Source organism: Malurus melanocephalus, unplaced genomic scaffold, assembly GCF_030028575.1.
Source record: "Malurus melanocephalus ecotype Western Australia unplaced genomic scaffold, MMel_1.1 scaffold_143, whole genome shotgun sequence".
Classification (NCBI taxonomy): domain Eukaryota; kingdom Metazoa; phylum Chordata; class Aves; order Passeriformes; family Maluridae; genus Malurus; species Malurus melanocephalus.
The window spans coordinates 966198-992010 of NW_026623375.1; the positions used below are offsets into that span (position 1 = coordinate 966198).

General features: G+C 45.2%; 1 protein-coding gene across 7 annotated transcripts in view; it reads left to right on the forward strand.

Annotated features, from left to right (window-relative positions):
• ARHGAP17 (Rho GTPase activating protein 17) overlaps positions 1-25813 on the forward strand; it is a 40922-nt gene that overhangs the window by 13214 nt on the left and 1895 nt on the right. For 2 of the 7 annotated variants that reach the window (XM_057371218.1, XM_057371219.1), the window contains exons 2-20: positions 4830-4869; positions 8530-8634; positions 9365-9441; positions 10535-10646; positions 10844-10920; positions 11631-11742; positions 12402-12470; positions 12622-12703; positions 14893-15020; positions 15415-15526; positions 16064-16145; positions 16568-16648; positions 17296-17409; positions 17761-17852; positions 17975-18131; positions 19350-19583; positions 21007-21170; positions 21807-22391; positions 25197-25241. In XM_057371218.1, the coding sequence (XP_057227201.1) occupies positions 4830-4869; positions 8530-8634; positions 9365-9441; positions 10535-10646; positions 10844-10920; positions 11631-11742; positions 12402-12470; positions 12622-12703; positions 14893-15020; positions 15415-15526; positions 16064-16145; positions 16568-16648; positions 17296-17409; positions 17761-17852; positions 17975-18131; positions 19350-19583; positions 21007-21170; positions 21807-22391; positions 25197-25204 (2431 nt within the window). In that variant the 3' untranslated portion in view covers positions 25205-25241. Of the gene's footprint in view, positions 1-4829; positions 4870-8529; positions 8635-9364; positions 9442-10534; positions 10647-10843; positions 10921-11630; positions 11743-12401; positions 12471-12621; positions 12704-14892; positions 15021-15414; positions 15527-16063; positions 16146-16567; positions 16649-17295; positions 17410-17760; positions 17853-17974; positions 18132-19349; positions 19584-21006; positions 21171-21806; positions 22392-23347; positions 23372-25196; positions 25242-25813 lie in introns of all 7 variants that reach the window. The other 5 variants (XM_057371215.1, XM_057371216.1, XM_057371217.1 and 2 more) reach the window with 4 other exon arrangements.

The following is a 25813-nucleotide window of genomic DNA, read 5'->3' on the forward strand; positions in this document are numbered from 1 at the left end:
GTTTGTCTTGGTGAGTGTTAGAAAAGCAAACATTTTTGAAGGGAAATTATCATCTAATTCTGGATTCCTTGTTTTGGAACAGAGCTGCTGATGCTTTCATTTTTCCTGGCAGCAAGTGCTGCCTATTGTATGTGGAAAGCAGGCAGGATGTGCTGCCAGCCCGCCAAGGTGCTCAGTGTTACCTCACCAGCGAGCTGAGCTGGTTACTCYTGGTAACAAACACAGCCTTTGTTTGAGGAAAAACCACCCAGCAGGGAAGGCTGGCTTTAATTCTGTCTCAAGTTCAGGGTGGGTGTCTCCTTGCTTCCACTGAAATCTTTCCAGGGTTCAGGACTGTGGACTTGTCACTGCCCTGCCATGGCATCACCTCTGCCACAGCCCCGCCCAGCTACTGTGTGAGTCAGGGGTTTGTTTCCACACTGACATTTCAACTGAGTCACTTGTTCTGCTGGGACTGGCCAAGGTTTATGGCTCTTATGTCAGGTTTGCTCTCATTCCTTCCTGGTCAGCCTTTCAGGAGTGTGGATTTCATGGAAYCATGGAATGGCCTTGGTTAGAASGGACCTTCAAGCCCATCTGATTCCACCCCCTGCCATGGGCCYGGACACCTTCCACYATCCCAGGCTGCTCCAAGCCCTGTCCAGCCTGGTCTTGGACACTTCCAGGGATCCAGGGACAGCCACAGCTGCTCTGGGCACYCTGKGCCAGGGCCTCCCCACCCTCCCAGGGAAAAAATTCTTCCCAATATYCCATCTAACCCTGCCCTCTGCCATYCCCCCTTGGCCTRTCTCTGCAYGCCYTTGTAAAAACCTCYTRCAGTGGTTCTGTAGCTTTGACCTGCTTGGACATCAGCCCTGCTGCAGGACTGATGCCTCAGTGACAGGCAGGAGCAGGGAGATCTCAGATACTGTTTAGATGAAGCTTTATTTATTTTAAATCTCTACTGCAGGTTTAATAGATCTTCTTTTATACATGTAAATGTAAATTCTTTCACGATGGAAGGTAAACACTTTTATCTCAGGAATTCCCATCTGCTGCTTCCAGATGTACAGAGAAGACTTCTGGCCTGGAAGTGTGAAGGARTTGCAAAATGACCAAGTGAGGGGATCCGTTTTTAACCTGTGGGATGGGAGCTGTTCTGCCCACACTGCTCAGGCTAAACCAGGCTCTGAGCTGCAGCAGAGCCCCGTGGCTGGGCTGGGCTTCAGACTAGGTCAGAAAGAAGGAGAAAAGTAAAAGGAATGAAAAGGAATTATACCATAAAACACCCCGAGAGGCGTTCAGTTGGATGCATGTGGAATACACTTTTAAAATGTCACAGCAAGCTAATGTATTGTAATTAACATGTCTAGAATCAAAAAATAACAGTCTTTCCCCTGTAAAACCAATTGGTTTCTTGCATGGAGTGAGTTAAGGCCATGCCACCCCCAAGTAAGAAATGGCACCAATTCCATATCCTATTTCATGCTAAGTACTGTTATTTGCTCTCTTGAGAAGAAAATTTGCTTGAAGAAACAACAATTTCATTAGAAATGACGGTTTCTCAGTGTCCTGGGATCACAAAGGGCAAGGCTGGCTCTGCTCAGGGTTTTGGCTGAACCTKCCAGCTGAGCTCTGCTCAGAGCCTGCCCTGCCCTTTGCTGCCTGTTCCCACCCTGGAGCTGTGTCAGGGAGGCTGTTTGTCCAAAGGGTGAACTGGGAGAGCTGTTTTGGCTAAAGAGCAACTGTTTCTGTCAAATTATTCCAGTTATTATATCCCAGCTGAGCCAGGGGTTGTATCCAAGCAGGAGAGGGACAGTGCAAACATGAGGAGCCGCACGTGAAGTTCTGCACAGTGGGCAAGACATTGTGCTAACTGTGTGAAAGTACTGATTTCATGGAATTCAGTAGTTTTATCCCCTTTTTTCATTAAGAGGCTTATTATAGCTATAACAAATGATTGTTCAGTTTTGCTTTTACAATCAGCCTTTTAAAATGCACTACTGACTTAAGACTTTGGTACCAGTTGATTCACATCAAGTTTCTGGTATTGTAGCAGAGAAACTTCAGTTCTCAGAAAYMTTCTGTCCCARGGGAGCAGCTCCGTTCTGYTCCAGTGGAGCACTGCCAGGCTGGCAGATATTTTGGATTTGGGCAGCTGAAGGCCTCTGTGCTGTTGCTGTGGTAGATGGGGTGCCAGCCCTGTGTGCCCAATCCAACATTCCTGGGCTGCTGCTCGTGCCCTGCACTGTCCCATTTGCCAGCACCGCCTCTGGGATTGCCACCTCTGTCACCAGAGGCTCTGAGCTGGGCAGATCCCTGTTTCCCTGTGGGTCTCACATCTCCCATGAACATCCCCTGGTGGGGGCCCCGGGAGGGGTTGGGCAGGGCATGCTTTCCCCATTAGTAATGGCGTGGAGGAACCTCGTTTTGCAACCCAGATTTAACTGTTTGACCTCAGTGGAGTTCAGCTCTGGGAATGTAAACAGCCCTGGCTGCTGCAGTCTGGCCTTCAGAGGCTCAGCTTGGGCTGGGCTGTGCTCGGGGTGTCCCATGGGGGAAGGAGATTGCAGTGCAGAGTGTCTGGGCTGGTGGCCAGTGACCAGCACTACTGGGCTTGGGAAAGCCCTTGGGAGCACTGCAGCTCAGGTGTCCAGTCCTTGATTCCAGAAGGATTTCTTCATTGCTTCAATAAGGTAAGGTGCAAATAAGCCCTAACAAGGGTTGAGGACCAAAGTTTAGCAGTGAAAAAGAAAAGCTGTTGTTTTTGAGAAGTTTGCTGATTCCCTGATTAGCTGGCAGAAGGAATTGGCATCCCTCTAAGCTGCAGTTGGTTGTAAACTTCAAACTGGTCATACCTGTAATTCCAAGGGAGACAGAGGTTAATTCCAAAGGAGCCAGGTCCCTTTGATGGTTTGTTGCTTTCCTCTGTGCAGAGAGGAGATGGGCTGTGCTRCTATCACAGGGTTGTGTTTTCTCTTTCATGGTTGTGATCACTGAAAAACAACATTATTTAGTGGCTCTTTCTTGGCTTCCTTATTAAAGGTGGAATGTGGGCCTGCAGGAAGGGTGAGGTCTTCCCTCGCTGCACTTCCGGACCTGACATCATCATCAGGGGCTGTTCTGAATSTGCCTGGCCTGGCCACGCTCCTGCTGCCACMCAGGGCTGGGGAGAGCATCCCTGCTAGAGGAGGTCCACATTGTCCAGCTGGGACTTTCCATCCTGGAGGAACCAGTTCAGTGTAGGAAGAGAGCTTAAGATAAATAAGTAAAATAATTTTGCACTTCACATAATGATCCATAGTAGGGGGATAACCAGATTTAAATGGGGAGCAAACTTCTGCTAGCATAGTACTGAGCCATTGTTGCTTTTCACTCCAATAGGATAGAATATTCTAGAAAAAGGAAGGGAAGGAGAAATCAAACTTTGTTTTAATCTGAGGTTGTATGGAAGCTCTATTCTGATATTTGAGGGGGTTTAAATTATTGTTGGCTAAAGCAGGGTGGGTTTTGCAGGGTTAAAAGYATATATAAATCATAATAAGTATGAATAATTGCTCTCYAACAGGATGTAATTTCCATCAGACAAAATATTTCTGTTTGGGTGGGAGAAAAGATTATCAATCTTGTCTGTGTTTTCCTCAACAAATAAATATGTCAGTGCTGTCAGAGTATTTCAGCTGTTTTTGTCTGAATCTGGCTGAGGTTTTGAGCTATTACTTTATTCAGGCATTTAATTATTAAACACCTTATGGTTCACGACTAGTTCAAGCAGATAATGTGCTGTGAAATTGAAGTCAAATAAGTGCTTTAAAAACACCAACCCAAACCTGAAGGAATCTTGTCCTTGGAGGCTTTTGGCACATTCAGCTGCTGAAGGCTGATCAGGAACATGAGCTTTCCGTGCGTGCCCAGGTTTGCAGTGGCYTATTAAACAGATTGCAGGATCTGATAAAGTCTGGAGCAGCCGAGGGACTCTGGCAGCAGCAGGGGAAACTCTCTGAACAGGAAAAGAGTGTCCTGGAGTCCCTCCAAGTGCTCCATGGTGTAGATGTGTAGTAATGGTGAGCAGCAGAGGGAGAAATCAGGGTGAACTGAATTTATCTTTATTTTATAGACCTGGCRAAGGGAGGAGCAAGCACTGTTAGAGCCAGGGAGCCAACAACAAATAAACTTGTGTCAACAGTAAACAATTTAAAGTTTGTGTAAACTGGAATGGCAGAAGGTGTGGAAGTGTGTGTGTAAAGACAGCAGTATSTGTGTAGCAAGTGATGGTATTTTGTTCCAGTGTGTGGAAGCTTCCGGGGTTTTCTGTTGAAAGCAGACTTTCCTGGGAACGCCATTAACTTCTGCTGAGCTTTTCAAGTACCAGATCCTTTCTGCTGTTTTAGTATTATGGAATTCAGCAAGATGAGGTGATGAGAGGTTCCTGGTGAAGGCTCTGTGTGTTTGAGGTTAAGGGAAGCTTCACTGCTCCTGATGGATAAAGCTCTGCAGTGCTCCAATACAAAAGATGAAGGTGGTTCTCCTGCTCCTTGTGGCGTTATATTCCTTGACACTCAAGTGTATCGATTCCAGTCTGCTTTGGATTATTCCATGTGCAGTTGACAATACTGTAGATAGCTTGGTTCAATGGATTTGTGCTGCGGGCTGGGTGTTCCAGCGGTGTCAGAGTTTCCCAAGCTCCCTGTGCTGGGAGCCAGGGTTGCCTGTGACATGGTGAACGTGGTGGTGTTTGCAGCAGTAATGGGATTATAACTTGGGACTGAGCAGGTTTTGTTGGAATTGTTGGAGCAATCTTTGACCCTGAACATGCCAGCTGTTGACAATGGTCTTTTTTCCTCCCTTAGGGCTGAGAGAACGGAGGTACTCAGTGAAGACCTGTTGCAGGTATTGTGACATACTTGATATGTATTTTTWAAAATTATTTTCTGTGAAGTGTGAGCCTTCTGAGGTTTCTAGAATACCTAATGTGGGGAAAAAATACCACATGTTTCAGGGATAGAACCTTAGATGTCTTTGGCTTTTCAGCAYATGAAAAAACGGGGATACATTTTGAGTAGAGAAACTCAGTTACTTCTGTTTCTGAATCCAATCACGTGGCTTGGTGCAGTRAAGGAGGAACCATTTTTGCTTTTAATGACATGAACAAGCCTGATAAGTCCATGAACCACTGGTGCTGCTAGCTTGCCAGTTTGTCTGAGGAGGATGAAGAAGTCCTGGCTGGGCACAGGTGGTTTCTGTCTTCACTGCTTTCTCCTGACCAGGTCAACTGGGCCTTAAGAGAAGTAGCACAAAAATCATTCCAACTCCTCACTGATAAAGAATGGAAATTTTTTTCTKAGAGTCTGTTATTGCTCTGAGTAAGTGTACAAATGCTTCTTGTTTAGCTGTGATATTTGTTCTCAGATTTGTCACGCTGACATCGGTTTGTTTGCAGACCTGTCATCTTTGTGCAAATTTATCATCTCATCAAACATGACTTTCATGGTGGAATTTAAATTGCAACTGTCACATTAGCAAGGGTGACTGATTCCATGGAGCAAATTTGCCTGCAGACTTGTCCTACATAGTTGTCTTCCTCTGGCTTCTTTATGAAAGGCTTATAAAAAGAACATGAATCGGCCAGGGAAGTCAGGCTGGCTGCTCCTGGAACCTCGAGTGTGGTGGTTATTTCTGATTAATTGCAAAGCATCTCAGCCTGCTYGAGGTCAGGGCCTGTCTATGGACCAGGGGAGTCCAGCAGATAATGGAAGTGCTTCTGGTGCAGAGCTCTCCAGTTGCTCAGGGTTCGGTGGCAGATGAGGGAGTGTCAGCCATCGAACATGAACCCAACACAAATACATGGAACTACAGAATCCCAGACTGGTTTGGGTTGGAAGAGCCCTTAAAGCTCACCCGGTGCCACCCCTGCCATAGGGAGGGACACCTTCCACTGTCCCAGAGTGCTCCAAGCCCCATCCAGCCTGGCTTTGGACCCTCCCAGGGATGGGGCAGCCACAGTTTCTCTGGGGAATGTGTGCCAGTGTAATGGTGGCATAAGCAGACCTGAAACATTTCACCCCATTTTCAGGGGTTTGCTTTATTTAATCTAAAAATACCTTTCCAGTTTGACAATACTAATGTTAATTTCTGATGAGATGTGCAGCTGGGTGATGTAAAGGATCTTAAACACCTTGATAGCCTGTGTGGGCCCATCTGGTTTCTTGCTTAGCTGCAGAATAGTAACAAGAAGTGAAAGCCAAAAGCTCTGCTGCTTGTTGCCAAAAAAATTTTGCAAGCAAGGCTTTCCCAGGCCCTGAGCAGCCTGGCTACACCCAAGTGGAAGAATTTACTCACTTGTTTGTTTGCTCTTGGGGGCTTGTGGAGGGGCAGGAGGCTCTTATCTAACCCAAGAGCTTGGAAACGTGGTGCTGCTCACTTCACAAACATGGTTCACAGTTGGACTTTTTTATATTTAGCTCAAGCTTTGCCACAGGATTGTTGCAGCTTTTTTTTTCTGTTTTCTGAAGGGTTGTGCTCCATTTCAAGTGTCTGTTCAATGTGTTTCATCTGAAGACAAGGGATATAATTCAGTACTGAAAAGCCCTTTACAATAGCCCCACTTTCTGGCACAGCCCTGTGGCAGATAATAAAGCAATTGTGTGTTGTTCTGTACTCTGGGGATGCCCTGAGGGGACAGACRGCATGGCCTGTGGGTCACATTGGCAGTTCAGAGGTGCCTTGAAGGAGATTGATGTCCTTTGTGGTTTTCTTGACATCTTTGCTCTRAAAAGCAGATCAGAGAGGAGAGGGTATTCCTGTGAAGTTCTGGGGTCACGTTCCTCCTATCAGTCATCTTCCCTCAGAGTCTGCAATTCTGTGTGCCTGCAAGGAGGCTGTTGGGAATGTGTGAGCTCCAAAGCCTTTCCAAGGAATGTGAGCCACCATCTAGGGCTGCCCTGGGCTTTGTGGTCTGCTGGGGTCTGAGAGGTGGCTCAGATCAGGATGTCACCATGTTCCACATGTGGGAAATCCCTATGCTCAGTATATTAGAAAGTTTGACTGTGACCTTGCAAAAATGAATTCTTTTATAATAAGAGGATGGCTTAGAATGTCTTAGTGGTGTTTCTTCCCTGTGAGGGTGGGGAGGCCCTGGCACAGGGTGCCCAGAGGAGCTGTGGCTGCCCCTGGATCCCTGGAAGTGTCCAAGGCCAGGCTGGACATTGGGGCTTGGAGCACCTGGGACAGTGGAAGATGTCTCTGCCCATGGCAGGGGTGGCACTGGATGGGCTGTAAGGTCCCTCCAAYCCAAACCATTCCAGGATTTCATTTTGAAGGTAACACAAAAAAAGTGAATRATCTTAGTTGCAACAATGGAGCATGAACACTACCTGCTCGTTCATATATCAAACGGACTTCTTCCACCTGGACTTAATTTTGCATTTGTTGCTCCATGCTCTGTAGATAAAATGCAGAGCCTTGTGCTCTCAGAGCAGTCCCTGGGCAGTTTCTCTGCACCTTTTCCTACCCTAATAGATTTTTACTGAGCTTTTTGAGCACTTCAGCTTGTATTTATTTTGCCCTCCTGAAAATATAATAAAAATCTTAAGAGCTGTATCAAAAACTGGAGTCTGTTCAGATTATTTCTACAGATGAAATCTACTTTTTTTCCCCTGCTTTTTAAATAGAATCCATTCCAAAGGGCCTCCTGTTATTCTTGGTGAGTCATCAAAATGCAGATAAACAGCATTCTTTGGGTGCTGTGCACAGAGAGCTCAGTGCCATGAGCAGTTCTGTCCCACTGCTCATCACTTTGTTTGTTTTTGGTGTTCTTTGAAATAAAATAGTCCAAATTCCTTGCTTAAATTCCCTTAAAAAAACAGTTTATCATGTATATATTTGTCCTGTTCACAGGCTGCGTATTAAGCCATGTTTGAATTAGATGGTGATAAACAGAACTCTTGTTTGTGCTTTGTCTCCTATTTTTTTTTAATTCCATATCCCATTTGAATCCCAGTAGTCTCTCCCTGAAAATACTGTTTTTGCTCAGCATGTGGGATCCTTGTGTTTACCAGCCAGGGAAGGTCACACAGGATGAGCTTGGAGTACAGGTTTGTACAGTGGGAAGGAGCTGTCAGATGTGTCTTCAGCACCTGCTTTACAAGGTCACAGTGACAGTTACGAGTTTTTCCCACAGTTTTCTCCCTAAGTGCCTTAGATACCTGCATATGCCATTCATCTYAGATGGCAAGTGTCACTCTAATTCTCTTGTGCTGAAATGCCAAGCAGGGTAATGTTTTCTCCCTTTCCCACTCTTCAATGCTGTGAGCTCTGACTGAATTTCTGTGCCACTGAGGAAAAAAAAACAATTTCCATCTCTCCTTAGGCATTTTTGCTGTCGGGCACTTCTGCTAAGCAGCTGCACTTCTTATAAGCTGGAGAATTTCAGAAATCTGCAACCCAGAGCTAAGTGTGGTACAAGGAGAAGGTTTTCTGCTGAGGCCAGGGAAATAACTTCTGTTTTTTGTGTTGTTTTCTCTTCCTCCCCTCTCCGCCGGGGCCGATCAGATCGAGAGGCGTCTGGATGCCGTGAGGTCCGTGTGCCACCTGGCCCAGAAGAGACTGATTGCCTGTTTGCAGGGCCAGCATGGCACAGACCCTGACAAGAGACATGTGAGTACAGCTGTGTGTGCCCTGTGCTCCCTCTCTGCTGCTCTGCCTCCCATCAGTCAACGGGAGCAAAGCTCTGCCAGAGCCTCTCCTGTGTTGGTGTTCCCCATCCAACACCACAGCACAGCCTGGAAATGCCTCAGCAGTGGCAGACACTCCTTGTCTCTGCAATCTGCTGAGTGCTTGGAGCTCATGTGGTGCCCAGCTAGGAGAGGAGGATAACCTGAAGCTCTGACCCAGCTCCTCACATCTGACACTGACACTTCCAGTTGGCTGGAAATGGTTTTCTGTACACATTTCATCTCTTGCCCTTCTTAGCAAAGCCATAGGTGGGTTTGCTTAGGGCACCAGAACCAGAAATAATTCACATTCAGGTTTTCTCCTTTCATTGAGTAACAGAGCAGGGGCACACAGGACTCTGGGGGAGAGAGGTGACAAGCTGGTTACTTAAGTCTCAGCTTAAAGCTGTTTATCTCCCCTTGGCAGTAGCTGAGGTATGCTTTGGGCCAGTCACTCCAGCTAAAACTGAGAAGAAAGTGCTTTTCAGAGTGTCTGAGAACAGGAATCTTGGGGCTTGAAAGTTTTTGTGACTTGGCATTTTCCTCAAGTCCAAGAATGAGCTGTGTGTGTGTAATAGAAACCATATGGAAGAGAAGAACCTTAGAGGGGATGTGCTGGGGAAGCTGGAAAGAGTGAGCAGCACTAAGCTAAGCACTGTTCTTCTGTTTCATAGAAAAAACTTCCTCTAACAGCTCTGGCTCAAAATATGCAAGAAGGATCCATCCAGCTGAGTGATGAAACTCTGCTGGGGTAAGTGTTTGCCTTTTTTTCTGACTCGCAGTCTGACATCTTACTGCCTGCAGGGCTCTAATTAGAGCCTCTGGTTGCACAAAGGCTGGTTTCAATCTAATAAAACTTAATGTTTCTAGATTTTTTCACTAATCCAAAGGGAGAAACAGTGAGCAAGCAGTTTTTCTGGAATGATTTTGGGGACAAGTTTTAGGCTGAATTGCATTCCAGAGGATTCTGATTCTCTGCTATCATAAAAGCTTTTAAAATGACTTTTATCTTCATGGATTAGCGGAATTATCATCTCCATTTGAAGTATAAAATGTTGTGCATTCCACAATTAAACTGCATTTTTATTATATTACAAACTGCATTTCTCAGGCTTGAATTGATGACTTAAATGTCAATTTGCATTAATGGCTTCTAGTTAAAGTAGTCCCACTTTATCCTGGCAAAGTGGTTATTTGCAGTTTACAGGAAAGCGGCTGAAACGAATGAACCTCCATGTGCTGAATTCCTAGAGCAAGTGGGTTTTGTCCTTGCTGGTGAGAATTCTCATGGAGACAGTGTAGACTAACCTTAGAAACCTTTGAGAACATATTTCTGAGCCACTGCAGGAGATTTAAACCTGGATAAAAACCTTAGAGAATAGGGGGTTTCCTTATAACAAGCATAAAATAAAGGTCAAGTCAKGAGTTTGGAGTCTGAGATTTCTGTGGATGGGATTGCTGGGCATTAGGGTGTTAAGACTTTCACATTAAAGGGGCTTAGGAGAGAATGAAATACTGCATTGAGCAATTTTTCCTGCATCTGGTGAGATGGAAGGATGGGCTTGGAAACAAATACTGASTTCTGTGCCCTTAGGGCTGGTATAATCACCTGGATGACTAAAAGCCTCCAAAAGTGTTTTCATAGCTCAGGAATTTAGAAGACAAAAGTTTAATAACACTAGTTGCCTATCCCAGTTTTCTCCAAGACAGCACAGAGCAGTTGGGTTTAGGCCATGAAGGGAGGCTTTGCTTTACATAGCACAAAGCTTTCCAAAGCTCTGCTCTGCTTTGAATCCTTTTTCCTTAGTGTTAACTCCCATGACAACTTCCTGTAATTCTTACAGGAAAATGCTGGATACCTGTGGGGATGCAGAGAATAAGCTGGCAATGGAACTCTCCCAGCATGAAGTACAGATTGAAAAAGAAGTTATAGACCCACTGTGCCTGCTGACAGAGGTGAGACAGCTCAGACTGAGAGGAGAAGCACATCTGGACTGATGCATAAACTGAGCAAAATGTCTCAGTGCTGCTATTAAAAAACTGCTTTAAGGAGCCTTSTGTTAGTGGTATAAAGTGGATATGAAACCTATAACATGTAGTTTATTGCAATGCACAATTTAAAATTTTTTGTAAGCCCCTAATTCTCATTTCAGACAGAGATCCCGAACATTCAGAAGCAAAGGAAGCAGCTTGCAAAGCTGGTGCTGGACTGGGATTCTGCAAGGGGAAGGTAGGAGAGAATTTTAGTTACTGAGTGCTTTTCTATTTCTATTCTGTTGTGAACTCCTTGTTGGCATCTCATGGCAATTGATCTTGTACTTGCTTCTGAAATGCTGCTGTGAGCAGGTAATAGGTGAAAAAGACAAACTTATACTTAAGTTACACCAGAAAAGGACCCATGACTACTAGATCCAAACAGAATCAAAATTTTGGAGCTCTTATATGCCTATATATAATTGGAAAAATGTTGGAAACTTATTTGCTCATCTTGTTTCCAGTTCATTTAAGTGTTCAACTTAAATAAGGAGTCAGTGACATTTTCAGCTTATATAAGAAACAGGAATCTCATTGTGTAACCACACCAAGTGCTTTTACAGCCTTGTGTGGAGCCATCTCATTGGGAGGGTCCTGGGTTGTTCATCTCACTCTTGAGTGCCTTTAAATGGTTTTAAACTGCCATGACCATTGGTGGAGCCATTTACAGCATATTCTTCATCCATGTTACAGACTGTGGCAGATGCAGGATTCCTTGTGATTTTTATAGTTGTTGGATTATGTCAGCATGTCATGAATGATGTGTTTTGAACCTTTTAGTTCTGTTGGAAAATCTCTGCAACTGTGGGGTTTTTTTCCTGTCGAAAGAAATCAGTTCCAAGGGAGCCATAAATGCAGATTCTGGTTCAATATTGATTTTCACCAAATGAAACTTTTCCCCTCCAGGTACAACCAAGCCCACAAGACTTCAGGAACAAATTTCCAAGTACATCCTTCAAAAATAGAATCTCTTAAGGAGGAGATGGATGAAGCTGGAAATAAAGTAGAGCAGTGCAAGGTAAGGACAGRATTAATGTCCCTTCCACACCTCCCATGGAATTGCCCAACTGTGCAGCTGCAAATCATGTGGCTGTGACACTGCTGTCCTAGGGGTATTTTAATGCCAGCTGATCTCTGAATTGCTTTGGTTCAATGAGGAACTCCATCCAGGGTTTTTCTAAGTTGGGTATTTGACATTATTTTCAGTTTCAGTCTGAGACAACTCTGTCCTGGCCATGAATGAATGTTTGGGGTGTCTGGGTGCTCCAAACCATGGAGCAGCTGAGCAGTGGGAGGCACCTGGAGGAAACTGAAGCTGGGACATCCCAGGACCAGGCTGACTGTCACAGCTCTGAGCAGTTCACATTCATTTTCACTTCTCAATAGCAAATAGCCCATTGAGTACTGAGAACTGAAACCATTTTTATTAGTACTTGTCTTTGAATGCTATAAATAACTGGWTTGAAAGAGAATATGTCCTTGACTGAAGGGGGCAGCTGCTTTGCTGAATGCAGCAGAGTTAAGATTTTGAATTCATTTTGCTTGAAGAACACATGGAGCAGAGCAGGTGCATTACAACTTCTTAGTTCAAACTTCCTGCAGGCAAAATAAACACAAGAAATGTATCTTTCTGTACAATTAGTAATTCTGCTAACCTGGTTTGTGTGTTTCCCAAAGGATCAGCTGGCTGCAGACATGTACAGCTTCGTGTCCAAGGAAGGGGAGTACGCCCGCTGCTTTGTTATGGTGAGTGTTGGCAGTGGGACTCTGGTTCAGCACAGCTGGGCACAGACATTCAATTCTCAGAGATGACATTTTGTGTGCTAAACCTTTAGTCTTATGTGCTCATCAGAAGCTAATGCTCTTTTTGTTTTTAAAATGTGGCTTCTGTTCTCAGTTATTAGAAGCACAAGCAGATTACCATAGAAAAGCATTAGCAGTCATAGAAAAGGTCCTACCCGAAATTCAAGCCCATCAAGGTAAAGTAACCTGTGCTCTGGCTGATGCTTCTCCTTGCCTGTGCCACCTATGCACAATATTCTCCTCCTCTATCTTGATTCTCTTGCATGCAGACTGATTTAATAAGGCCATTTTGATCTGCTTAACAATTCTACATTCCCAAGCATAATTCCATCTTCGTGTTCTCTGGAGTTCTCCAGCCATGTTTAACACACTAATAAAATATTAAGGATCTCTCTGACACCCAATAGGGTAAAGGAGGGATTTTTCTATTTGCTTACCTATTTACCTTGTGCCCTTTTGCTGATTCATACCTGGCTGTTTAGGCCAGTGGAAGTGTTGTGATTTGGTTCTTGAGTGATTACAGGTGATTATCAGGAAWACTCCATGTATTTTAAGAAGCTTGTTTGGTTTTTTTTTTTCCCCCTCATTTTGTGCAGTCCTCTTTCCCACTGTGCACTCCCTGCTGGACAGTGGAGAGTTTGGGTTTTGTGCTGATTCTCACCAGTTAAAATAAGTGAATTTTACAGCTTTATTTCTTCCCTAAGAAGAACTGGAACTTCTGCTAAGCTTCCACTGTCAGTGGGGCTTCAAGGTGCATTATTGATCATTTGGGATGAAGATGCACCATGTTTTTGGAAACTGCTTTCCAAAAYATTGAGTGTGCTGTCCCTGAATCTTTGGAGAAAMAGGTTAACWGAGTCTGARGAAAAATACAMTCTGAGCTGAGCAAGGCTCAGGTAYCTTCAGCTGTGGGCCACATGCAGGTTGTCAAAGATGAACCAATTCAATGCATAAATAAWTAGGAGCATTGTGGAAGATGGTGTGGAATATCTATTCTCTGCCAGCCTGGGAGAGGAGAGAAGGCAAAGAGGTGATGCTGGTACAGCAGCAGTGCTCTGTAGGGCTGTACAGAAGGGTCTTTGGGGGTATGGCTGCCTGAAATTTGTTATTGTTGTATGAAAGGTTTGTACAGAGCAGCTGAGCAACAAATGCTTCAGAACAGGCTGGCCTCCCTAGAAGGTGTCTGGGAGCTGTGGTGGCCAAGTGGTCCAGCATCCAAATGTAGAGAATTTCTCACATTGTGTTTCTAGCTGCAGTTTAAGTTAGAATCCCCCAAAGGTTTGGGTTGGAAGGGYTCTTAAAGCCCAACCAGTTCCAATCCCRTGCCATGGGCCCGGGCACCTTCAACTRCCCCWGGYTGCTCCAAGCCCTGTCCAGCCTGGCCTTGGACACTGCCAGGAATGGGAGCTGTGACTTTGAACAATTRCTGGGGTTTCTTTTCCTGATGTTTGCCTTAACTTGCAAAAGTTGGGAAATACCATGTGCATCTCATGGTGTGTTAATGAATGAGAGGGACTAAAACCTTACAAGGGATGTGATTGATGTGGTTTTGTAAAGAAAAAGGGTGAATTAAATCCTTTGCAGAAACACTTTGCCTTCAGAGMACTCTTTGAAGTCCTCTGAAGTTTTTGTCTTTCTTGGCCTCTTTTCCACATAAAAGAAATAACACATCTTTACTAACAATAACCTTTTACATCTGCATTTTTTCAGTTAAAACAGCARAAATGGGTCAGAACGTAAATTGTAGGAAAGAAGAAATTCACATTCAGTTTGGAGAAACTTTTTCCAATTTGAGTTAAACAGAGTTGAAAAATTAAATTGAAAATTTGGTTGTTACAGTGCTGGGCTGTTACYACAGTAGTTCTGATGTGATATGCCGGGGCTATTAACATCCATTGTCATTTGCTGATTTAAGGAATCAAATTTAAGGAATAAACTTTTTATTAACAGCTCAGGTTTTTTTCACCTTAAATACAGTTAAAACAAATCAGACTGGGTCATGCAATCTGGACAAAATTTTCCTCACAGACTCTTGCAGRCTGGAGTCAAATCAGTGTCACTGGAACGTGCAGCCTTGTGCTGGCACTTATGGTGAGATTTGTTATTTATAATTCCAGTTATACACAGAATTTGTATGTGATACTCCGTCCAGAAAGATGCAGAAGTATCTTTTTCTTGACCACCAGCAGCCTCATTTTCTCTTTCCTCATGATCCAAGGGACTTTACCGATCAAGGGCTGTAAAACTCCTGCTGTAGTCTGAACATTTCTGTGCTATACTAGAAGCTTTCTTCTCTTCTTGCCTGGGCTGTAATTCAAGGGTTTGGTAGATAYTCTGCTCAGTGTTTTGATACTCTCCAACTTAGACAAATGGACTGAAAAACCAGCTTTTGGAACTCCCCTGGAAGAGCACCTCAAGCGCAGTGGGCGAGAAATCGCAGTTCCTATTGAAGCCTGTGTCATGATGCTCCTGGAAACAGGGATGAGAGAGGAGGTGGGTAATTCCAGATCACAGGCCAGAAGGGTGGGAAAAAGGGCCCAGTCAAGTTCATGAACTGGTATCTGTTTGTTAACATGTTGCTTAAGTAATTAATTTTTTAATTTAATTGGTAAATGTTTTGCAACAGAGTAACCTTCAGCACTRTTTGAAGTATCYTGGAGATTAATGCACAWACTGTGAAAATAAGGGGTGGGCAAKGGTGGGAGGGAASTAAATCATGGTCAGGTGACAGTGACATGACACGTGAAGGGCCAGCTGAATCAAAACGCTGTCAGGGGAAGGCACCAAACCTACAGTGTTCTGAAAGAGGCTGCTGTAAACCTGCTGCTGTTCCATGTTTGTGCCAGTGTGTGGTTACCAATCAGCACTTTTTATTTTTATGATGCAGGGCTTGTTCAGAATTGCTGCTGGAGCCTCCAAGTTAAAAAAGCTGAAAGCTGCCCTGGACTGTTCCACTTCCCAGCTTGATGAGTTTTACTCAGATCCCCACGCTGTTGCAGGTATTGGGAGTGTTCTGAATCCAAMCCAGGTGGAAATTGATACAGCACAGCTTTGTGCTGTTCAGGTGTTGATGTCTACAGTTAACCTGGGAGAAGTGAAAATCAGTTGAAAGTTTACTGCACAATTTGACACAGATGAGTGTGGGATGCCCATGCTGATCACACCTATTTGTGACAATARTGTGTAAAATTCAGATGATCATAATGACCCAATTGTCACATTTCCTCTCATGAGAAGAGTGTTGACATGGGCAATGCAGATTAGAGCCATGTGTAGACCTTTAATAARAAGTTTTTTGTCCTGAAGAGATGGTTCAGAGTTTTATAGCATACGTTTCTGTCAAATTGCACTAATTACTGACAGATCTTTTGTGCTAAGATCTGAGCACTTACACTGTGCAAGTGTCAGGTCTTGCCARCATTTCCCTGCTACTTGGGACCTACTGCACAGATAAAATTGCAAATCTGAGGGCAGAATTTTCCCTGAAGTGTGAAGGCAGTGGCTGAGGAGCCAACCTGTCCCTGTCTGCATTGCAGGTGCCTTGAAATCCTATTTGCGGGAGCTGCCAGAGCCTCTYATGACCTACAGTCTGTACGAGGAGTGGACACAAGCTGCAAAGTAAGCATGCCAAAAACAGGCACAGAGGAAATCATGCTGCATATTTTTATCCCATTTTATTCTTTGTAGATGAATTCAAAAGAAACAACCAAGTTCACACAGTTATTTATTTTTGCACTAACAGATACTTCAGGTAACAAATTATTTTAAATAATAAATAATTTAATACAGATAGCACAAAATGTGGTGAAATACCTGCTTTGTTTAAGCATGAGGGCTGCTTCAGGCTCCTGGCTGCACAGTACTGATGCTCARGCAGTTTTGTTGCAGGTAGAGGTAATTCAGGGGTCTGACTATCAGGTTACTGATCACAAAGCAGTGCATTTATTTGTCAAGTTTATAACAGCATCTCTTTGTCACTGCAGAAACAACAGATTTCTKACCTGAAGGTAAGATGTCATGGCATTTTTTTATCCTTTCAGTATTCAGGACCAGGATAAGAAGCTSCAAGAGTTATGGAGGATTTGTAACAGATTACCTGAGCATTACCGTGTGAACTTCAGGTAGGTGTGAACATCTCTTAGCTCAGCTGCTTTGCACCTCAAAGCCAATTAGTCTAAACTYYAATCCAGRTGTRCTTTTCTTGKTCAAATTCAATGAGATTTRTAAAAATATATCTTATTTCCTGCARCAGTGGGTATGCATAGGTGATGTTYTCCATCRGCTTARTTTACTRTTGACTGTCATGAAAGAGTGATGCACAGAACCCTTCTGCTTATGGGTCATGCTCTGCTCTTTGCTGTAGTTTCTGGTCTTGGAAATCACTTGGATCTATCTTAAACATCTCATTTTTCCTTTTGGTTTTGCATTTTGGAAATCAGCTGAAACAAAACCAACTCTGGTGATTCCTAGAAGTATGGAATTTCMATTACAGGTCATGAAACTAGCTGAATCTAAGTGTTTTTTTAGTGGAAATACAATAGTTCTGTTGTTTTATTTTGCTAAAATGGGAGGTGCTTTCTTTCTTACCCAGTTCAACTTTTATGATTCAGGAGCAGAAGCCTTGGGCAGCTGCCAAGCAAGAAGGCTGCTCATCTCATTTCTGTGTTGTTGGGAGCTCTCTTTACATGTTCTTGAATTTTTATTTACTTGCCTTCAACAGGAAATGCTCTTGGTTCCTGTTGTTTAATTAGTTCTTTTCTTTTTGTAGGTATTTAATCAAATTTTTAGCCAAGCTTGCCCAGAACAGTGATGTTAACAAAATGACACCAAGCAACATCGCCATAGTCTTGGGCCCCAATYTGTTGTGGGCAAAGAATGAAGGGTGAGTTCTTTTAAGAAAACTACAAAACAGAACTGGATGGAGCTGTGGAATTGATTGGTTTAAATCCCTTAGTCTATTCACAGCAACAGACTGTTTACCTGAAAAATATTTCAAGTGCTTTTTCAGCCCATGCCTTCAGATCCTTTGAGGCAGAAGGGATATTAGGGGTGTTTTTAAAAGCTGGGGATATTACTGAATAGTCTGGAGTCTGGCACAGTTGCTCTTGCTCTGGTACTGAGGATTTGAACCATCATGCTTAGCCTTAGTTGTTATTTAGGTAATCTGACCTAATTTTAATTTTCTTCCTTTGATGGAACTCTGAATAAAGTGTTCTTCCAATCTCTCCTGCAGATCCCTTGCTGAAATGGCAGCAGCCACTTCAGTGCATGTGGTAGCAGTTATTGAGCCCATTATTCAGCACGCAGACTGGTTCTTCCCTGGAGGTGAGTTCCTGCCACAGTTCAGGAATTTTACATTACCCTCCAGGTCAACCTCCAATGACTTGTGCAGTGAGGCACCACTTGGGGTMTATATGCCTTAGGAAGCATTCTGTCTGTCCTTCCAGATGAAGATTTCAATGTGTCTGGGGCATTTGTGGCAGTTCCTGCTGTTAATTCCAATCACTTGTCACACACTGGGAATGACTATGAATGTGGGACACTGGAGAGGAAGAGGCCTCTGAGCATGACTGTGATGGAAGGGGATTTACTGAAGAAGGAAAGGTAGGTGTAATTCTCAGGTTAGGGGTCCATTATATAAAGCCTCCCAAGGAGGCTTTATTCAGACACTTTCATTGGTGTCAGGAGAGGAATTTCATGCAGATACTGTAGATAACAATAGTGATTTATTTCCTGTTGCAGCCTGAGGATGGCTCAAAGGTAATGTACTGTTACTTCCTTCTGGTTACACTCCATGCATGATAAATCCCAAGCAGATATTTCTGCTGCCAGTTTCCATTTCCTGGTCCAGATTTGGGGGGTGTGTGTGATTCACTGGAACAGAAATGTCTGTAGTAGCATCTCTCAGTTTCTAACTTCTGGTATTCCATGGCTTCTCTTTCAAAGCCCATAAACTGAGGTGGTGTTACCTGGTGCCTTCATGATAAGACTTCTGAGTTGATGATGGTACAGTATTGCCACAGCAAGCAGTAGAATGCTAAAAAATCCCAGTAAAATGTGCTGTTTCCCATATAACATGTAGTGTAACGTTCATTATCACTCATCATGAGTATTCAAGTGATGTGGTTGTTTTAAGCTGTTGATGCAAATGTTGTTACCTGTTAGCTATGACTAGCCACATGCAAATTTGTCAACACTCACAGAGGAAGAAGAAAATCAATTYAAGATTCAGTGTTTAACACAGCAAGAATAAAATTCTATTCTAGAATGAATGTTCTGTATGCTTTTTCAAGTCTGTTAGAGTTGGGGTCTCTTTCTCCATTGTTCTCATTGAATTATTTGGGTTGGAAAGGACTGTAAAGGTCACTCATTCCAACCCCCAAATCACAGCCTGTATCCAGTAGCTCTTTTTGAATCTTTACTGCAACTTAGTGTGCGATAGAAACAAAATTCATGTGGCAGAATACATTTAGTGAGGAGTTACTGTGGTATGTAAGGAAATGTCTGTATTTACATGTAAGATTCTGAGTACTCTGACCTCATTGTCATCAATGTTTGTCTTCAAATGTAATTGAGTAGTTTGTTTGCTGACGTTTAGCTTATCCCTGTGTGGGGATAAGCCAAATCCTGTTGCATGTCTTAACATTGCTGGTGTTCTGCAGCCAGTGGAAGCTTTAACATCGTGGTGTTGTGCAGCCAGTGGAGCTTTCCTTGTTGCTGCTTTGCATGTCGGGGTTTGTTTGGGGATGGAACACCAGAGTCCTGCTGCTGCAGCACCTGGGGCTGGCTGCCTGCTGTGTTCACTCTCTCTTCTCTCTGTAGCTTTGGTGTGAAGGTTCTGGAGTTCCCCGCGACCCCGCGGCGATGTGGCACTGTAAGCAGAAAGCTCACATCGCCCGCCTTCCAGCCCCCGCTGCCGCCCTGCGAGCCCGGCRCGGCCGCGGGGCCCGAGCAGCACTGCCAGCCTGCCGGGGCTGAGCCCGCCTCCGGGGCTGGCCCTGCTCTCTCTGCTGCCCCAGCAGAGCAGCCCCAAGCTCCGGGCACGGAGGATGCCAGGTAAGAGGCACGGCTTGCGCTGGCAGCGGCTTGGCAGCGGCTCCAGCAGCGAACTGGTGTCACCCAGGGCTGCCACCTCTTCCCCATGGCATGGGCCCTGTCAGGAATGGGCAGCAGTACTGTGCAGGAGCTGTCCTGCCAACTGTATGGTTCCAGAATTGTCTTCTGAAACAACACACACAGTTCTGGATGTTCCAAAATTGGTCTTATAACATCCATAGTTCTGGATGTGCTGGAATTCATCTTCTAAGATAATGGAATTCTTGGGGGGAAAAATGATGATGAAAATATATACAAATATAGACTCTATTTTTACTGCCCACATTGACCTTCCCAGGTTATGCTCTAGAGATGTGCACACGGGTGATACCAGTTTGCTGCTGAAAGAGCAAAACCTACAGTGGCAATACCAGGAAACCTGTCGGTCTTGTTTGTTGTTTCTTGTACACGTTATCTGGATATGTCTTGTTTTGTTTATTTGTCTGTGGCAAGTATTAGTGATGAACAGACTTGCTTACTATGAAACTGGCAGCCAGTTTATCATATTCCARTATTAGTTTCTTTAGGACAAGTGTGTACACAGGCTGTTTAATTACTGTTGAGGTTCTGCAGTTGTTCCCTGGGCTCCAAGGCTGATTACAGCAGCCTGACTTTCTCCTGTGAGGTGGAAGCAGCACTTYGCTGTCAGCACCTCAGTGGTGTGAGAGCTGTACCAAACCATGTGTGAAACCTGTAGCGCTTCCAAATGTCAACCTCAGCATCTCAGGGTGAAACCCCACCATGGGCTTCAATGCAGCACTGACTCTTGTGCACAAAGCTTGTCCTCAGGTGACATATTTACAAAACCAGCTCGTGTGGAAATCCCCTGCAGACCAGTATTTCCTCCACAGATGGCTTTTGCAGCAGAAGCAGCTGAAACGAAACCTTGGGGGTCGTGTCTGAAAGTTTCACTTAGAATCTGCATAGCCTCTGTGCAAGTACTGACAATCTGGAGAAATGGGGATTGCCAAGTGCCAGCCAGAATTGAGTGAAAGGCAGTCCTTTTGAGGGCTAAATTGCTGCAGGTGACTCTGAATATAGAGAAATGAGTGAAGCCTGCAGGTGCACAGCCAGAGGAAGGGTCCCTGCCCAGAACCACCTCAGCTGGCTCATCCTCCATCATCATCCATCACTCCAGCCATCAGCCCAGCACTGCCAGTGTTCACCACTGAATCATGTCCTCAAGTGCCACATCCGCACATTTTTTTAACACTTCAGGGACTGTGACTGCACCACTTCCCTGGGCAGCTGTGCCAGGGTTTGACAGCCCTTTCAATGAAAACGGTGTCTTAATATCTGATCCACGGTTTGTAACGGAACAGGTGGAGCTAAGCCAGGCTGTGCGTGTTACGATCATGTCTAATGTGGGCTTTTCAATTTCCAGTACCTCAAAATCCAAGGACAGCACGTCTTCAGCCACTCCTCCCCCAGTGAGGAACGGCGGCCAGGCGGGCCCTGCCCCGGGCCAGGCAGCGCCCAGCACCTCCCAGCTCTCTGTCACCCAGCCCCAGAACGCTGCTGGTCCCAGTCCCCACGCCCTGAGGAGAGGTGTGTGTTTATTTGCTTTTCAAGCCGCTATGTTCCAACTTCTGATGTACTGCAAAAATGCTACCAAAATAACTTTATCAGCATCTCTGCCCTTAGACAGACAACAGTTTAATCTCTTGGCTTGTGCCCAAGGCCTGGCTGTAAAACAGCTGTGACTTTTGGACTCTCTGAATGGTGACAGTGTTACCAGTGCTGTTTGACAAACTCAAAAACTATTGATTAGTAATTGCTTGTACTTGATAATGCACCATTTCATTTTGATAACATATCTGAGGATTTTTTGTGCTGCTAATTTATTTCTTTTGGAGTCTGGAATCACAGAATTCCAAAATGGTTCDTGTTGGAAGGGACCTTAAAGATCATCCCATTCCAACCCTGCCATGGCAGGGACACCTTCCACCATCCCAGGGTGCTCCAACCCCTCTCCAGCCTGGCCTTGGACACTTCCAGGGATCCAGGGGCAGCCACAGCTTCTCTGGGCACCCTGTGCTAGAGCTTCCCACTCCTCATGCCTTCCCAGTATCCCATCTATCCCTACTTCATGCCAGTGAGAAGCCATTGCCCTTTGTCCTGTCACTGCATGGCCCTGTAAAGATCCCCCAGTCCCTGATGCAATGTCCCCTCTTCTCTCCACAGCTGTGAAGAAACCAGCACCAGCCCCTCCCAAACCAGCCAACCCCCCACCGGGGCAGCCAGGAAGCCAAAGCTCTTCCCCATCTGCTCAGCCACCTTCTGTCTCTCCAAAGCCACCTGCCAGAAGCTCTTCTCCTCCTGCTCAACATGCAAACCACGGAGCAGCCCCGACCTCCTCTTCCCAGGTTTCTGCACCTCGGAGATATTCCAGCAGCCTGTCCCCAATCCAAGCTCCCAGCCACCCACCCCCRCAGCCCCCAACACAGGCAACTCCTCCCCTGCAGCCCAAAGGCAGCAGCCAAGCATCTCCCAGTGAGCACGGACCAGAGCAGCCCTGTTCCTCCCTCCCGCAGACTCCGACTCCGCCCGACACGCCCCCGCTGGGGAAGCACCCCGGCAGCTCCCCGGCGCCTCCGGAGCCCTGCCCGGCTCCCTGTTTACCTCAGAGTGGCACCTTGCCCCGGCCACGGCCCGTGCCCAAGCCCAGGAACAGACCCAGTGTCCCCCCTCCGCCTCACCCTCCCTCTCAGCTGCCTGGAGATGGGATGGTTGCAAATCCCACGCAAACAGCTTCCAAAATAGTCACAGGTGAGTGGATCCTTCCCTATCCRGTGTCTCCTCGGGGATTGGCAGTGATGAAAATAGTGCCTGTAGCTGGGAGTTAATGTGGGGGGAAACTGAAAAGCACAAATCACAGCTGAAATACTCAACAGCTCATTTCCAGTTAAATGCCCACCCAGCTGCTCTGCACGCACGGGTGTCATTCCCAAGGCAGAAGCGTTTAGGGGCAAGTGGAGATGAACTTTATTTTTTTCCTGTTTGGAAGCGGAACACTGTGACAGCAGCTCGCTGGGGCTGTCTCCAGCTCAGCCTCTTGGCAGTCAATTCTGCTTGTACATCTGTTGCCAAAAAGCAAATATTTAGAGGAGGGAGAAGATGTAGCCAAGGATAGTGGATTTCAGCACATACTGAGATAAGAAAAGGGCAGAAGTGGTCATTGACACGTGTTCTAATAGGCAAAACATGAAGAGAATGWTTTTACCTTATGAGAACAGGGGCTTCTGATGTGCTTTTAAGCTGGACATCCAGAAGCTGAAGAATCACTTGTACTAAACTGTGTTTCTTAGGTCAGTATTTACAGAGCTTCACATTTTAAGTGCAATCTTTGTTTTAAGRCAATCATGAAGTAAAGAGAAACTTYYATCTTTTCACAGAAACTTCATGAAGCAAAGTTACCCATTTGATAGGGATAATGTTAATTTAATAAAGATAGTTAATAAAGTTTATTTTTTTGAAATGTAATTGCTGAGGCCATTCAAAACCAGCAGWTTTTGGAATGTTCTCCTGCTGAGTCACTGCTTATTCTGGGAAATTCTGAAGGAAGGGATACTGAGTGTGGGAGACTAATGCTTTTAAATCTACTTATAATTAATAATGGTTGAAACTTTCCCATGACACTGCAGCTTCTCTAGAATTAGACTAATGTGTTGGAATGCAGAGTATCAATTCTGTTGCCTAACAGCTCTACCCCAATGCCTTCACAGGTGGGGATGGTTACTGCGAATAAGGTTTGTACTCACAGAAACTGTAATTGCAGCTAAACCGCTCCTGTTTGTAGCTTGAGTTCGGACATGCGCTTGGAATTGTGCTCTGCCAACTCTGTGTTCTCATCCCTCCATAGCATTCTGTCTGCAAGAGGGTTTAAGGCCTCTGCTGCTTCATTGTAATAGGCCTGTGAACATTAAAGTTATTCCTTAAATCCCTGTAAAAAAGTAACACTGGACACTAGGGCCCCAGAATTAGTCCCCAAATCAGGTGTAATGAGTGACCCATTTCCAACATGCTTGTTCTCCTCAGTGCAGKCAAGTATGATTWTTCCTACAATTTGGTAGWTTATGGTTACAYCTTAATGTAGCTCTCACTTTAGGTTTGCAGTTATTTTTTACCATTTGGAGTTTATTTGACAAAAGCCAGGCTATGACTAAACTTGCAGTAAAACAGCCCCAGCAGCTCCTGCACTGTGGCACGTTGGCTTCCCAGCCTCACTAATGGCTCTGTCTGCTCAGTCCCAGCTCATCCTCACCTCCACTTCCCACTGCTCAGGCCTGGGGATGCTGCAGTGCCTGCACARCAGGCTGGGGGAGTCAGGGCTGCCTGCCTGAGTTAGCTCAAGATTTGCCTGTTTGCAGCAAGGACACTGAAATTTATAGTGGATTGAGAAGTCAGGTTGGAAATAGTTTGGGTTTGGGGTTTTTGTTAATTGGAGAAAGAGGTTGCCYAGAAAAGCTGTCGCTGCCCCGTTCCTGGAAGTGTCCAAGGCCAGGTTGGCTGGGGCTCGGAGCAGCCTGGGATAGCAAAATGTGTCCCTGCCCAATATGGGGTTCCATGATGAAACTMGCAGTAAAAGAGCTGCTTAAACCACTAAAAAATAGCTTTGCTTTTTAAAATAACTGACTTTTCCTGATTGTACTTTTGTCAGTATATTTAAAATACAAGGATAATTCATTCCTGGGCTGAAGTCAGAAGTAAGGCTGGGCACTGAATCTTGACAGCACTTTACAGTTAAATTAACAGCGGCAGCTGTGCTAATGAGTCAAACTTCAAGACTTAATTTTTAAGTATTCCGTAGTTTGGCTATATTTTTTTTTTTCATTTTAGGGTTTTTCTGGTTCTGAGGAAATTGCTTAAATTACAGCAGACAGGGAGGGTTTGTTTTACCCCGTGTAACTGGAGAAATCCTTGTCTTCTAATTAACATCCAGCTGGGGTTGCTTCATTAGAGTTGGGCAAGGCAAGCACGTGCCAGAGCTGAGTGCAAACCGTAGCAAATGGGCCAGGTGTGTGCTGTAAACACAGTGTGGAAGCTGCCATGCAGGAAAACTGGGAAAGCTGCTGGGAAAGGATTCTCTCCTCAACTGGTGAAGGGACCTAGGAGATGCAACATGGTTTGCTGAAATCCCCTTGGGGAGGGGTTGAAGTGACACTCAGGCTCACCTCCAGCAGTACCCTCCATGCTAAAGCATCCACCTTTCCCAGATCAGTGTGTTTTTAAAGGATTAACACTCTGAATTAACACCACCACCTGTCACATRAGAGTATCTGCTCTAATATTCACACCTGCACATACAAGCACTCACAGACTCACTAATTCACAATGTGCAATTGCTGTTTTTAATTTGAACCTTAACGAGTGGACCGCAGGAACAACAGAAGCCAAAATTAGGGTGCCAGCAAAACTCATCATAATCCCAGAACAGGAATTCTGAACTGTTCTCAGGATGCTGTTGACTCCTTTGTCCATGTACTGGACTTAATAATGCCTCAAATTCTATTTATGGTATTAAATTAAGAAGCCCTAGAATATTCTAATCAAAGGTTTTATTAAATAATCCAGATGTTTGACCAGCATTCAGTAGGAACTGTATTGGCAAGTGCAATGGTAAGGAAAAGGCCCCTGATTGGCCGACACTGTTGCTAATTGCTAATTGCTAATGATGTGTGTGCTAACTACTAACCCACCCCAGTGCCCTGCTGTGTGTGTCCCTCGGGCATGGCCAGACAGGGGCGGCTGCTGCTCCCATTAACCCACTAAAGTGTTGGAGAGCAGAATGTGAAGCTCTCGGTGTCTCCCTGGCCACTCTCACCTTGTGCTGTCTCCATGTACAAAAATGCAGAACTGGTGTGTTCCCTGCAGAGGCTTCTCCTGTATCAGATGTCACTGCACTGTCCTGTGTCACAAACACTCCTTCCTTGTCACAGCATCCCAGAGCAGCTGCTCCAGGGGCTTGCAGCACCCTGGGTTTGTGGAAGTGTCYCTGCCCATGGCACAGGGAGGGACTTAGTGGGCTTTACGGTSCCTTCCAGCCCAAACCATTCCGGGATTCTGTGTTTTAACTTCCTGCTCAGTGCCAGGCCAGAGGAGGGTGGAATTCCAGCTCTGTGTGGCAGTATCCCAGAACACAGATCCCTGCAGGCTGTGGGGGGCTCAGGAGCAGGGGAGGCTGCACTCAA